The 14,365-nt window shown below is 36.9% G+C and overlaps 1 protein-coding gene across 22 annotated transcripts in view; it reads left to right on the top strand.

Moving 5' to 3' along the window:
- SOX6 (SRY-box transcription factor 6) overlaps positions 1 to 14,365 on the top strand; it is a 621,788-nt gene that overhangs the window by 586,740 nt on the left and 20,683 nt on the right. For 19 of the 22 annotated variants that reach the window (XM_059137084.1, XM_059137116.1, XM_059137061.1 and 16 more), the window contains one exon: positions 13,768 to 14,001. In XM_059137084.1, coding sequence (XP_058993067.1) covers positions 13,768 to 14,001 — 234 coding nt within the window. The remainder of the gene's footprint in view (positions 1 to 13,767; positions 14,002 to 14,365) is intronic. The other 3 variants (XM_059137177.1, XM_059137214.1, XM_059137187.1) reach the window with 1 other exon arrangement.

Genomic DNA, 14,365 nt, shown 5'->3' with positions numbered 1-14,365 from the left:
ATGCCCACTTGTGTAAAATACCTTGGGAAGCAGTTGTGAACAAAAAACACAGTCATCACTTACCCTTTTGGGTTGCACAGTCTTGGGAAGAAGGTGAGCACATGCAACTGGTAATTTGGACAAAATATGATAAATGTTAAGATAAAGGGATGGAAAGGAGGCCATGGGAGCCTGCCAGACTTAGCCCAAACTGACAAACCAGGCAAGACTTCATGGAAACCACCAGCCCTGACATGAGTCAAAGAATAAGTGACTGCAAGATGGACAGGACATCCTAGGAAAAGGGAAAGCATGAATTCTTAGTATGAAACAACGGGCTGTCTGGAGAACAAGAAGTAGTTCAGTATGATAAAGGAAAACATTTTGAAGTAGAGAAGGCAGAGGTGGAACTAGAGACCTAGGGAAAGGACCAGGTCATGGGGAGCCTGACTAAGGACTTCATCTTTTGGGCATTAGGGAACTGTTGAAGACTTTTAAATATTAGGAGTAAACTGGTCAGGATTGCATTTGTGATGGATCACTCTGGGTGAAATTAGGAAAGGTATTTAAGTGGGGATGGGGGACACAAAGCTGGAAGTAAGCCCATCAGTTAGATGGCTAGTATTTATCATAGTCCAGCAGAGACAGTGAGGCCAAGGCGATCGATGAGGGACAAGTACGGAAACAGGAGGATGGATTTAGTAGTATCTTTGTTAACTAATTCTGAGCTTCGCTTCATCTCAGTTTGTGCTCCTTAATCTCATGTAGAATCTATGGTAGTGTATTGAGTTGGATGAAGCCAGAAGCTGCTGAGCAACATGAATTATTTAGTCTCCCAGCTTTTTACCAGCCTCTATATTCTCCAAGGGAATCTACTTGAATCCGAGCCTGGTTCTCCTGAAAACTTAGGAAGCCAGAACCTATTATTGTCTTACTTCATCCACAGTGGTCTCTGGTTCAAACTTAAGTGATGTCTTTTTGCCTGGGCTCAACAGCTTGTAAGCTTTCCTCCTGTGCATACAAATAGCAAAATAGATAATAAGTAGAGTATTTGATGTTCTCTGCTACTTTCAGGTCATTAAAACAAAGAATCACAGAAGTTATCCCAGTTGCCCTTGGATCCCATAGTTGAAACAAGATAAGGTCTCTGTTTAGCTATCTGTGTAAAGCAAATATAACTTGAGAATTTAAAAAAAAAAAAAAAAAGAGTAAACATGGGCACCAAAACTGAAAGCAAAAGACTCTTGAAACTACAGACTGGTATATCACTGGCTAGAATTTCCTTCATTTTGCAAAGCCACGAGCCACATGCATCAGCTCACCACAAAGTCATTAAGCCTTTTTAAGCTCAGATGAAAAACATTAACAAATACCACAAAAGGCTTTAGTATAGCCCCTTTGTTCATTCACATATGGCACTTTATAACTCCTGAGCCACTCCGGTCGTGTGTTTGTTTAAGCTGCCTCCATCAGGCTGAGCCTGAAAGAACAAAAGACATCTTGAGCAATCCTAAGCAGGAAATGGGCTAATCTAAACATGGTTTGTGACACTTTAAGTAGAATAGAAAGGGGAGGGATTGATTAGTCATTAATGTCCAATTGGCTCCATATGGATGTTGCAATAATAAAGCCTTTTTTCAGAGCAGTAGCAGAGTTATTGAATTAGAGGTTTATGTTTCCTCAGAGCTGACCTTAGGGAATTCCCTTTTGGTTCTTCTTGTTGATCTTTTAAAGAGAATGGAGTTTCCAATAGGAAAAAGAACAGAAGCCTTACCCACAATAACATTTGCTCATAATCCTGCAACTCGGGAATGCGTTAATTTAGCATCGTTTTAATTCCTGCTATAACTTCATTCCTTCATGCTTTCTTTGCATGTTCTGGCCTCTTTGGTGGGCCATATTTCAGAGATCAATTAGACAGTGGCATGGACTTCATAACTGGTAATGGGCTCCCTTAATGTTTGCTTAACTGTGGCAGAGAGATGGCATCCTTATGGGGGGGTGGTAATGTTCCAGCCCAGGAATGGTGGGCTTTAAAATTCAGGTATTTCAGATCACGAGACTGTGATTGGGGTAGTTTTGGTGTAAGGGGAAAGAACTATACTGCAAGTCAGAAGACCCAGGTTCTAGATCCGGCTCTGCCCCTTATGAACAGCATACCAGCATCTGGTTATTCCAGAGGAAACTAACGCAACCTCCTTGAGCCTTGGTTTTCTCCTCTATAAAGCAGGGCAAATATATCTACCCCCCCACTGATTTCAAAGGATTGTAAAGAGGATTCAGATAATGTATTGACTGAAAGCACTTTGTAAATAATATTGTATGTAAAATTACTTAGCACGCATGGTAAGCCTGTCCTGGAAACTGACCTCCAGCCTAGTCTAGTGATATGCCTGTTTCCAAAATACTCAATGGAAGTTTTTCTTTATGTGTATACAATGTCTATCTATCTATCTATCTATCTTAGTTTATTCAGCGAATTTCTTGCTATCAAGTTTGAGAGTTGAAGTAAGGAAGGTATTTGTTTATAATAAGATCAAAGAAGGTAATTCTTTGTTAACTTATCTAGCTAATCTTGTATAAAAGACCTAGAGAGCAAAACCATAGTCTTCCCCCCTGGCATCCCTTCTTAGAAGATGAACCCATCATTTCTCTAATGATTAAGATTCTTGCTTAGCCCTGGGATGTATTTTCGGGCCAAGTAAACCACTAGGATAGTCCAATTGTTTTGGGTTTTATTTTGTTCTGTTTTTGTAAGAAGAAATCAAATTTGAATTTTAAGTAGCCTTATAAGTTCACTTTCTGGCAGTAAGTGGTAATGAGAAGTTTGCAGAAGTTCCATAATCATAGAGATACAGCTGGCAGCCATTCCTATGGACAGTGAATTGGGCTTCTACAATAGTAAGATAGACTTGGTGGGATAAACATGGTGACATTAATACCTTCCATCTTTCCTAATTTTTCAAGCCCCCTTCTAAAATTCCTTCATCTTCTATATTTTTGTTTCTGATGCACTCATTATCATCATTTCTATTAACCCAAATAAGAGACTATTAACTGTATCATGTAACTCTTTCCAGAATCCCACAGGAGAAAATCAACTATTCTATTGATAGACTAAAGTAGCATAAAATACTATGATTGCCAAACAATCGAATGGTATATATTTGTGTCTCTTTTTATTAAGAAGTTTTTTTGCCCTTCTTAATATATATTTTTTTAATTTTCGTTTTATTTATTTATTTATTTATTTAGTAAATGAGACCAACTTTTTGAGTTCACATGGCCTGAATATGCCATACACTTGGGTCCACAGAGAAAAAAAACCTTTCAAGAAAAGATCCCTTTGGTTTGGCTTTCTATTTTATTTTGGTTCTTTGTTTTTGCTTTTTTTATTTGTTTGTTTTAACTAAGAGTTAAAAACAATTTCACTTTGAATAGTATCCCATTGTATCGGTATACCACAATTTGTCCATTCTCCAGTTATTTTCAGTTTTGGTTATGATGAATAAAACTGCTATGATATTCTTACATAAATATATTTCTGGACAAAGTTTTTATTTGTTTTGGGTAAGTACTTAAGAGTGGAAATGCTGAGTCGTTGGTAAGTATATATTTTACTTTTTAAGAAACGGTCAAACTGTTTCCCAAAATGGTCACACCATTTTACACTTTCACCACCAATACATTAGAGTTCCAGTTGCTCCATATTCTTGCCAATGTGTACTGTTATAAGCCATTCTGGTGGGTGGGAAGTGGTATCTATTGTGGTTTTAATTCCTATTTTCCTGATGACTCGTGATATGTAATACCTTTTTATGTGCTCATTGATCATAACCATATATATGTATATATTACATTCTTAATAGCATCAGAAAATAAAACACTTGGGAATAAATTGAACCAAAATATTTTGTAAGACCTCTGCACTAAAAACAATACATTTGTCAGTTAAATTAAAGAAGACCTAAATAAATAGAGGAATACACCAGGTTCATCCTCTATTTTGTGAAGTGTTCATGTCTTTTGCCCATTTTTAAATTAGATTGTTTTTCGGTAGAAGTTCTTCATATGTTCTTGATACAGGTTCTTGTCAGATATGAGTATTATGAGTATTTCTTCTCAGTCTGTGCTTTGACATTTCATTTTCTTTAACAACAACTTTTTTTTTTTTTAAGATTTTATTTATTTATTTGACAGACAGAAATCACAACTAGGCAGAGGCAGGCAGAGGGAGAGGAAGAAGCAGGCCCCCTGCTGAGCAGAGAGCCCGATGTGGGGCTGGACCCTGGGATCATGACCTGAGCCGAAGGCAGAGGTTTTAACCCACTGAGCCATCCAGGTGCCCCTCTTTAACAACAACTTTTGAGGAGCAGTCTTAATTTGATAAAGTTCAACTTATCATTTTTCTTGTGTAGTTAGTACTTTATAGCCTATCGCTAAGAATCTTTGCTTACTCCAAGGTCACTAAAATGTTCCTTTATGTATTCATTGAGTTTTTGCTTCTGGTTTTGTTATGATTCATCTCAAATTAATTGTGGGGGAAGTATGTGATAAGAGGTCAAGGTTTATTTTTTTCTACATATTTATTCTCTTGTGTTAGCATTATTTTTTGAAAAGACTATCACTTCCCATTTCAGCAGCTAAAGGCTTTATTGAAAATTGGCCCAAAATATGAGGGTTTAATTCTGGACTCTCAAATTCTGTTCTAGTAGTGTATTTGTCTATGCTTATAACTAATACCATGCTGTCTTTTTTACTCTATTTTTTAAAATGTCACATTTTTACTCTAAGTCTTAAAATCAAGTACTTTGAATACTCCAACTTCTTCCAGTCTGTTTTGGCTGTTCTTACTGCGTTATTTTTATATAAATTTTAAAATCAACATGTTAATTTATGGAAAATTATCTTTTGGAGATTTTTTTTATTGGGATTGGGTTTATATATAGGTGGATTTGGAAAGAATTAACATCTTAACAATATGGACTCTTCTGGTCTATGAACATGGTGTGTATTCCTCTATTTATTTAGGTCTTCTTTAAGTTAACTAACAAGTGTACTGTTAGTGCAGAGGTCTTGCACACTTCTGGGGGTCAGTTTATTCCCAAGTATTTTATTTTCTGATGCTATTATGAATGTAAACTTAAAAATATATTTTCTAGTTATTTGCTGCTAGTATACAAGAATACAGTTGATTTCTGTATTTTTATATTGTATATTGCAATATTGCTAAACTCATTAGTTTTAGTAATTATTTTGCAGATTCCTTGGGATTTTCTTTGTAAACAATTATCTGTGAATACAAATGACATTACTTATTCTTTTCCAATCTTATGCTTATTAGTTCTCTACCTGCAAAGGAGTGTTGATAAGCAATGGTGAGAGTAGATATCTCCTGCCTTCTCCTTTCTTAGGAGAAAGCATTCAGTAGTTCACTAATAAGTATGATGTCCAACAGGTGTTTCTTTTTTTTTTTTTTTTAAGATTTTATTTATTTATTTGACAGACAGAGATCACAAGTAGGCAGAGAGCAGGCAGAGAGAGAGGAGGAGGAAGCAGGCTCCCTGCTGAGCAGAGAGACCTATGTGGGGCTCCATCCCAGGGCTCTGGGATCATGACCTGAGCCAAAGGCAGAGGCTTTAACCCACTGAGCCAGCCAGGTACCCCCAACAGGTGTTTCTTAAATGCCTTTTACCAGACTGAGGAAGTTCTCTTCTATTACTAGTTTCCTAAACATTTTTAACTTGAGTGGGTATTGAATTTTTTTTAAACCATTTTCTGAATCTATTGTGATGATCATGTTTTTCCCCTTTGTTTTGTTATAGAATTACATTGCCTGATTTCAGATGTTATATTACTTACATTCCTGAGATAAATCCGACTTAGTCATGATTTATTATCTATTTTACATATTGCTGGCTTCACTTTGCTAATATTTTATTAAGAATTCTTGCATTTGTGTTCAAATCTTTGTCAGGGTATAATGTCACCTCATAAAATAAATTTGGGGAATGTTCCTTCTACATCTACTTTCTTAGTTTATATAGAATTATTTTACTCTTTCCTTAAATGTTTGAAAGAATTACCAGTGAAACCACTAGGACTGGAGGCTTCTTCATGAGAAGGTTGTTGGCTATAAATTTAGTTTCTTTATTAGCTATAAGAGTATTTAGGTTTTCTATTTATTTTAGTGAGTGAATTTTAGTAGTTTGTGTCTTGTTCATTTTATTTAAGTTGTCAAGTCTACTGGAATTAAGTTATTCACAATAATCCTTTATTATCCTTTTAATGCAAGTAGTATCTATAGTAGAATCCCCTCTCTCAATCCAAATATTGGTATTTTCGTTTTCTCTCTTTGTTGATCAGTTTTACTAGGGGTTTATCAATTTTATTGAGCTTTTAAATTACTAACTCTTGGCTTTATAAATTGTCTTTATTGTGTCTGGTTTACATTTCATTGATTTCAACTCTTTATCCATTCAGAAAATCTCTGATTTTGGTTGGATTAGTTCATTTATTCATATTTAATATGATTATTGAATTTGATGGACTTAAGTCTTATAATTTGCTATTTGTTTTCTGTTTGTTCCCTCAGTTTTTGTCCTTCTGTCTTTCCTTTCCTTCCTTTGAGTTAATTGAATCCTATTAGTATTAAGGCTTTATTTCTTTAGAGCAGTGCAAGGTTCACAGTAAAATTGAGGGGAAAGTATAGGGATTTCCCTTCTCCCAGATATGCATAGTCTTTCCCATTATCAATATACCCCACGAGAGTGGTACTTTCTTTCTTTCTTTTTTTTTTTTTTTTAATTTTTAAATTTTTTTATTTTTTTATAAACATATAATATATTTTTATCCCCCGGGGTACAGGTCTGTGAATCGCCAGGTTTATACACGTCCCAGCACTCGCCATAGCACATACCCTCCCCAGTGTCCATAACCCCACCCCCCTTTTCCCAGCGCCACCCCCCAGCAACCCTCAGTTTGTTTTGAGAGATTAAGAGTCACTTATGGTTTGTCTCCCTCCCAATCCCATCTTGTTTCATTTATTCTTCTCCTACCCCCTTAAGCCCCCATGTTGCATCAGAGAGTGGTACTTTCAATGGGTAGACCTATTCTGACATACCATAATGACCCAAAATCCGTAGTTTATCTTAGTGTTTGCTCTGGGTATTGTACATCCTATGGTTCTATACAAATGTAAAGTAACATATATCCATCATTATGCTATCATGCAGAGTATTTTCACTGCCCTAAAAACCCTCTGTGTCCTGTCTTGTCATCCCTTCTTCTCCGACACATGGCAACCACTGATCTTTTTACTGTCCCCTTTAGAATCCTCTCTTAGTCTTCCATTTGAATTATTCTATTGGTATTTTAGCTATACCTCTTCGTATTTTGTTTAGTTGTTGTTTCTAGTGATTTACTATAAATCCTTAATTGAGTCTTTTTTTAGTCTTCTTATAGTTCAAATTATGCCACATTTCACAAAATAAAGCAACCTTTAGCAATTTAATTCCATTTACTACCCTTGTCCTTTGTGCTAATGTGCCATTGTTCCCACATATTTTACCTCTTCATATGTTATAAATCCCACACTAGTGTTATATTTTATAGTAAATAGTCACTTGTCTTTTAAAAGCATTAAAAAATCAGCTGTTTATTGATGAAATATAGAGAAGAAAAGAAGTTGCTTTTTTAAAGTCACATATTTATCATTGTTGATGTTCTTCCTTTTTTCCTGTATGTCTAAGTTTCTGTCAGATGTTCTTTCTCTTCATCTTGAATAATTTCCTTGAGTATTTCTTTTGGTATGGATCTGCACATAATGCATTTTTTTTTGGCTTTCATTTTTCCGAAAATGTATTTTTATATTTGTTTTTGGAGCATATATTCACCAGGTAAATCTTTGAACCAACTCATTTAATTTTGGCATTCTGAAGATGTTCTATAGTCCTTCATTGTTTTTTATGAATAATCAGTGATCATTTATATTATTGTTACCTTGTATGTAATATATCCTGTTTCTCTGGAACTTTCCTTTTTTTTTTTTTTGTCTTTGGTAGTCTGCAGTTTGGCTAGTGTCCAGGTATGGTTTTCTTTGAGTTTTTTCTGCCTGCATTTATCTGAATGTCCTGAACCTGTAAGACGATTATTCTCACCAAGTTCCATTAATTTTCAACCAGTGTTTCTTCAAATATTTTTCAGTCATGATTCTCTCTTTTCTTTTTGTAACTTCAATTACACATATTTCAGGATACTTAATAGCATTCTATATATTGCTCAGTCTCTGTTTATGTTTTTAGTTTTTAAAAATTTTCTTTGCTTTCAAGACTGGATAGTTTCTTTTGATGTATTTTCAAGTTCACTGGCCCTTTATCTGCACTCCAAACTTCTGAGAAATCCAATCAGTGAATTTTCATCTCAAATATACTTTTCAGTTCCAGAATTTCCATTTCTCTTTCTAATTTATTTCTCTGCCGAGTTGCCCCAATATGTCTATGTATTCATTATGACAATCTTTCTTTCAAGTTCTCAAACACGCTTATAATGGTGACTTTAAAGCTCTTGTTTGCTAATTACACTATGTGCGCCATAACAATTTCTCTTTCTGTTGAGGTTTTATTTGTTTGTTCTGTTTTGTTGTTATCTCTAGATCTAATTTTAGTGGTTGCTTGTACAACTTGTAGTTCTTTTTTTTTTTTAATAAAGATTTTACTTATTTATTTGGCTGAAAGAGAGAGAGCACAAGAAGCAGAGAGGCAGGCAGAGAGAGGGGGGAAGCAGGCTCCCCGTTGAACAGAGAGCTCGATGTGGGCCAGCTCCATCCCAGGACCCTGAGATCATGACCTGAGCCTAAGACAGACTCTTAACTGACTGAGCCACGCACAACTTGTAGTTCTTTACAATATATTGTACATTGTAGATTATAAATAATAGATTTATTATCAGTTCATTAGTAATCATTGAGATCAGTCAGAGAGAATTTCTCATTTAGTTTCCATGTTGATGTCTCCTTTGAATATATTTGTTCAAGTCACTAACCTGCTTAAAAACTTTAAAGACTTGTTGGCTTGGCATTCAAGGTACTTAGCAATCTGTCTCCTACTTACATTTCTAATTTCATGTCTTAGCACTCCTCTATTTTTTTCTATAAGCCCAAGCATAGCCAGCTTCTTTTTATACCCTAAAATCCTATCAATTTTTTGTTATAACTCTGTACCTTTGTTCACACTAATTCTCCAGTCTAGAATACTTTAAAATTCATACCTACTGGTAAATTTTTCTTCTTCCTTTAAGATGCTGCTCAAGTACCACTGCATCTCTGAAGCTTCCCTGATAGTCATCTCTGTTCATTCCAACAATATCAATAGCTTCTCTTCTCTGCTTTCATGGTATTTTTAAATTACCTTTGTGGGCACTTACACTGTTTTGTAGTTTTCTATTTATGAGTCCATTTCCCTCACTAAACCAAATCTCTCTTTTAAAAAAAGGCACATGTGTTATCATTCTTTGTATACCCAGTCACAAGTTTGGGTCTATCTGAAATGTGTCAGAAGTGTTTGCTGAATTAGTGCATAAATAAGTGATTACTAGGCACATTATAGAATTAGCCACATTTCTTCCTTAGGGAGAACTTTATATATATACACATACCGAACACTTACTCATTCACTAACATAACCCTTGGAATTTACCCAGGAAGGGGGCCTCTCTAGGATTAGTTCAGGATCATTGCCATAGTCTATGATGGTTACACTGGCCTTCTTTCCAACCCACCTGGAAAAACTCAACTTTCTGTCTTCTCTTTAAATCATTTAAATCACAGATTTCTAAGGAAGTCTTTGCCTTGGCAATTTCTATTTTCTCCCCATGGACTATCTTTCTTTGTCTAACTGAAAGTTTGCCTTTACCCAGACTATGATATGGGGAGACAAAGGATGAATTAATCAAACCAAGCCCCCTGGCAAAGCTGAAGGGAGCAGGAATTCCTGGAGTGCAGGGAATACTGCCTTCCCATGGTGCCTAGTGTGGCGGTGTTGGCCTCCTGGCCTTCCAGTAACTGTCATTTAGGATTACTACCGCTTGTAACGAAAGACACTTAGGTCAGTCTGAAAGCAGTAGTTTTTAGGTACAAAGCTTTGGGTCTAGGCTTCTTCAAACTGCTTTCGGTGAGGAACTATATTGTGAATAATTAACTCACAAATGAGTCCTCTGCTCTTAAAAGTAAGAGGTTGCTTTGTAGAATTGGGAGACATTCCCTAGGACAATTCTGGATTCTGACACAGAGCATTGGCTATTTTAGAATAAAGTACTTTTTTTTTTTTTAAACTTAGTGTTATTTTTAAAAATGAATGAAGCAGGATGAAGTCACACTAGAGATGTAGATTTTAATTATAACAGAAGGTGGATTTTAGGCTTCAACTATTCAGACTAATAGCACACCTTTTGAAAACAATTCTGTGTTATTCTATAGAATTTTCCTTATGTGTTTAAAAATGCTTACATAATATACAATCTTCATTTTAAAACTTCTGAATTTATATACAACTATCCAGTCATATGTATTTCTACTGCTGCAACAATTCCTTAACCATTTTGTTTCATGAAGCAAAGTTTAGGAAAGCTAAGGAACACTTTCTAAATATTCTTTTGTTTTTGTGCCTTCAATATGTCCTTAAAATTCTGACTCTGATCCGATATCAGATCTGGTTTAAAAGTAGTTTCAAACCTTGGCCTCCCTGGATAAGTTTCTCCTCAACTCTTGGTTTGCTGATATAACAGTCCTAGTTTAGGTCAGGATGTCCTCATTCATTTTCCACTTGACTTTCTTTGGAAGAGAGGAGAGGAGGCAAAAAAAAAAAAAAAAAAAAAAAAACCCACTCGGAGTGTTTCTATTTTCCATTTCCTAATTCACATTTTTATACTTTGTATTGTGCTTGAATTTCTAAGTTTATGGGAACATTTGTTGTGAGTCCTAGGTATCTTCTATGTAATTAATTCACTGTCAGTGTCACATAGACCATATGTACTATGGGAGAAAGGGGCAAGGCCAATATAGGGTACTTGGTGGGGTGAGACCTGAGTCTGTCCCTTGGAAAAGGGTAGAATTTAGTAGGATAGAGGAGAGTAGGGAGGATATATTAAGACTGAGGTATGAATGAGAGAGAGCGATAGAACCTATGTAAGACATGTCTGGGAGAATCAGGGTCTAAAATTAGGAGCTAAAAATCCACCATGATTTCTATCAGTCCGTAGAAGAGTAAAACTTCACATCACAATGAAATACATCTTTTAAATGAATAAATAAATAGAAGCCGACTATTTGGTTTTGCTGGAGGTGGAGAGAAAGCTAGGACAGTAAAAGCAGATCTCAAATGTTAATCACCTGTGGCATAGTAGTTAACTTAGAATAATATTGAAATGTTTTTGCATCTGACATTCTCCACAAGCCTGTCTCCTTTTATGTGTATGCATGCAAGTATATAAATTGCTGAATCCATGTCAGTTGTAAAGTAATGGCACTGAGGGCATCATAAATTACCGTGGTGATCCTCAGGAGAAGACACTGTCGTATCTGAATGAGTGTTTCACTTCCAGAGTAATGTATGCCTTCATCTGGCCCAGCAGTCAGCATATTGCCCTGTGTTGATGGATATTGTCAGCTGGAAGCTACACTACATTTCACTGCACAATAAACATGGCTGTCAAACCCATATAAAGTGAAATCAATTTATCCTGTATGGTCAGTGCATTTTAAATGAAATTAATGTACTGTGGGTATGGTGGCAAAAAGGTAGCAGATTAGTTATGCATCTCGGGGTCTGAGACTTTTCATGTAAGGGATCATTTCTGTCTAGTAGGCCTAAAAGAAGGGATGTTTATAAAATATATTATTTTTGCATGGCCTTCAAATAGTAGCCCCTCTGCCCTCTTTCATGTTTAGAAAAGAATTGATAATATTAGCCGGTGGGGCCCTTTTATCCTGTCTTTTGTTTGCTATAAATGATGATCATATTTGTCAAATAATAGTGCACTTTAATGTTCTAATTTATTACCAGCTCTGACACAAACAAATTTCTACTTAATCAAGGTATCTAGAAATAGAGTAGAAGGGCCAGAGATTGATTGGGTCATGTTGTTCCTGTATAATCACTCCACTGAGCTGAAAGGCTTTACTTTTTCCAGAAAGTGGAAATGTTGGTTTTAATGTATATTTTGCTTCTAAACTTTTGGGAGTAGGCTTTCCTGTTTATGCAGCAGAAATCCTGGCTGACGCCATCAGTCCAACCACTTTACGTTTAGCTATAGAAGTTTCTCAATCTATCGGGGGGGATATTTAGTAGATGCCACATTGCAAAGCATACTTTGTGTGTCACGCTAGTAGGGTTCATGAAAATGTTTCATTTATTCATTCATTCATCTGTTCCATAATTCACTAATTTAACATAGTTTGTAATTAAAACTCTATATGTCAATTGCTTTACTAGAACGTAGGGATACAGCAGTGAACGAGAGCCAGTTCTTGCCATATTCTCAAAGGGATTTCAATCTAGTATGTTACTAGCCGGAGTCACCTCTTCGGAAATGATAAAATGTCAGAGATTTAGGTATAGTTACATGGGGAAACATTAAAGAGCGACTCTTAAACAGCAGAAAAACATATCAGGACCCTTGAAATAAATGCCTTTTAGTCTACTAGTTTGCATAGAAGTTGAAAACCAATCTTTTACTTAATAAATATTTATTGAATATCTATTACGTGGGAAATCCTGGGGACACAAGAATGAGTACAACATAAACACCGACTTTAGGGGTTTCATATTCCTGAGGATGGAGTGGAGAGATCAGAGAGAGATAGTCCCATAAACAAGTAATTACTTTGGAGCAGGTAGCATAAAAGAGGAATGAATGTAGCCCGGGGAACATCATTGCAAATGCTGTTCCTATGGCCTGAATTACCCTTCCCATCTGTCTTTACAGCCCTCCTCTATTCACGTGCTGATCTTTATTCATCCTCCACAACACAGCTTAGACATCGCTTCTGCTGACTCTCTTGTCTGATGCCCTCTTGGCACCCTGTTCACTTCAATATTGTAGCACTGATTGTACACTCTGTGACATTGCCTGGGGTCTATGCCCCTCTGTTCTGTGTGCTCCCTAAAAGCAGAGTCTGTTTTATTGGCCTTTGCATCCCTAAGGCCTGGCATAATGCCTAACTCATAGTAATTGCTCAGTTAATATTTTGTATTGAATTAATTAATTCGTGAAACACACCACATTTGGAACGGGCCTAAAGGATGAGTGGGACTTGTTGGGATTTCATGAAGAATGAGGAGAAGGGGCTTCCAGGCACTGAGAGGAGCAAGGGACAAGGCGTAGTACTGCATGAAAGAATTCTATTTGAGGTAAAGAGATAGTCTAAAGTGCTGCAATTTTTGGCAAATGAGGCTAAATGATAGGTGGGAGCCTGCTTTTGAAGGGAGGAATCACAGCAGGAAAGGTTAATAAAATAATGCCAGTTATTGTCAAATCATCCCCCTGCAACTGACTGTAGTAAGAATGTACAAGGTGTGTAAAAACATGCAGAATTAATTCTTCCCTGTGTGTCTTTGGGGCCTCCATCAGAAGGGCCTGTAGAATCGTCATTTGAAACCATCTTCTCCCAAGAGGTCCCTTCAAGAGAAGAGAAGGGCCCGGGAAACTGGCCGAAGCAGGCACAAGTTGTGTTCCGTTACTCAGATAATAATGCTTTGCACCTGTCTTGTTCTTCCTGCCCTGACATTACAGGAAGCAAAGCAATGAATGGCTCTGCAGCTAAACTACAGCAGTATTATTGTTGGCCAACAGGAGGCGCCACTGTGGCTGAAGCACGAGTCTACAGGGATGCCCGCAGCAGGGCCAGCAGCGAGCCACACATCAAGAGACCAATGAATGCTTTCATGGTTTGGGCGAAGGATGAGAGGAGGAAAATCCTTCAGGCCTTCCCCGACATGCATAACTCCAACATTAGCAAAATCTTAGGTGAGTGCAGTCTCTGATGCTGACCTTCTACCCGCCTTCCCCTGAGCCCCGAGAGTGGTAAACAGGGGTGTCCCCTGAGCCCTGAGGGAGATTGTGGTTTGCAGACATTGGATGTAGCTCAGCAGGCTGCTTCGGGAGTCTTGGTCATCACCTCTGTGTCCCCCAACCCGCAGCCTGGCATTTAGGTTTAAGGGTTACACATCCCCGGGTGCTGGGGAAGGACTGACCAAAAACTTACTGTAGAGACAAAATTATTTACATTCTGTTATATACTGTGAATTTGGCAAATCAGAAAGGTGACCGCTAAACAGGAACCGTGGAGACAACCTAATCTCCTTCTCTTATTCCGCCTTCTTCAATCCCT

Source organism: Mustela lutreola, chromosome 1, assembly GCF_030435805.1.
Source record: "Mustela lutreola isolate mMusLut2 chromosome 1, mMusLut2.pri, whole genome shotgun sequence".
In the NCBI taxonomy this organism is placed as follows: domain Eukaryota; kingdom Metazoa; phylum Chordata; class Mammalia; order Carnivora; family Mustelidae; genus Mustela; species Mustela lutreola.
This window is presented reverse-complemented; position numbering and strand designations above follow the sequence as displayed.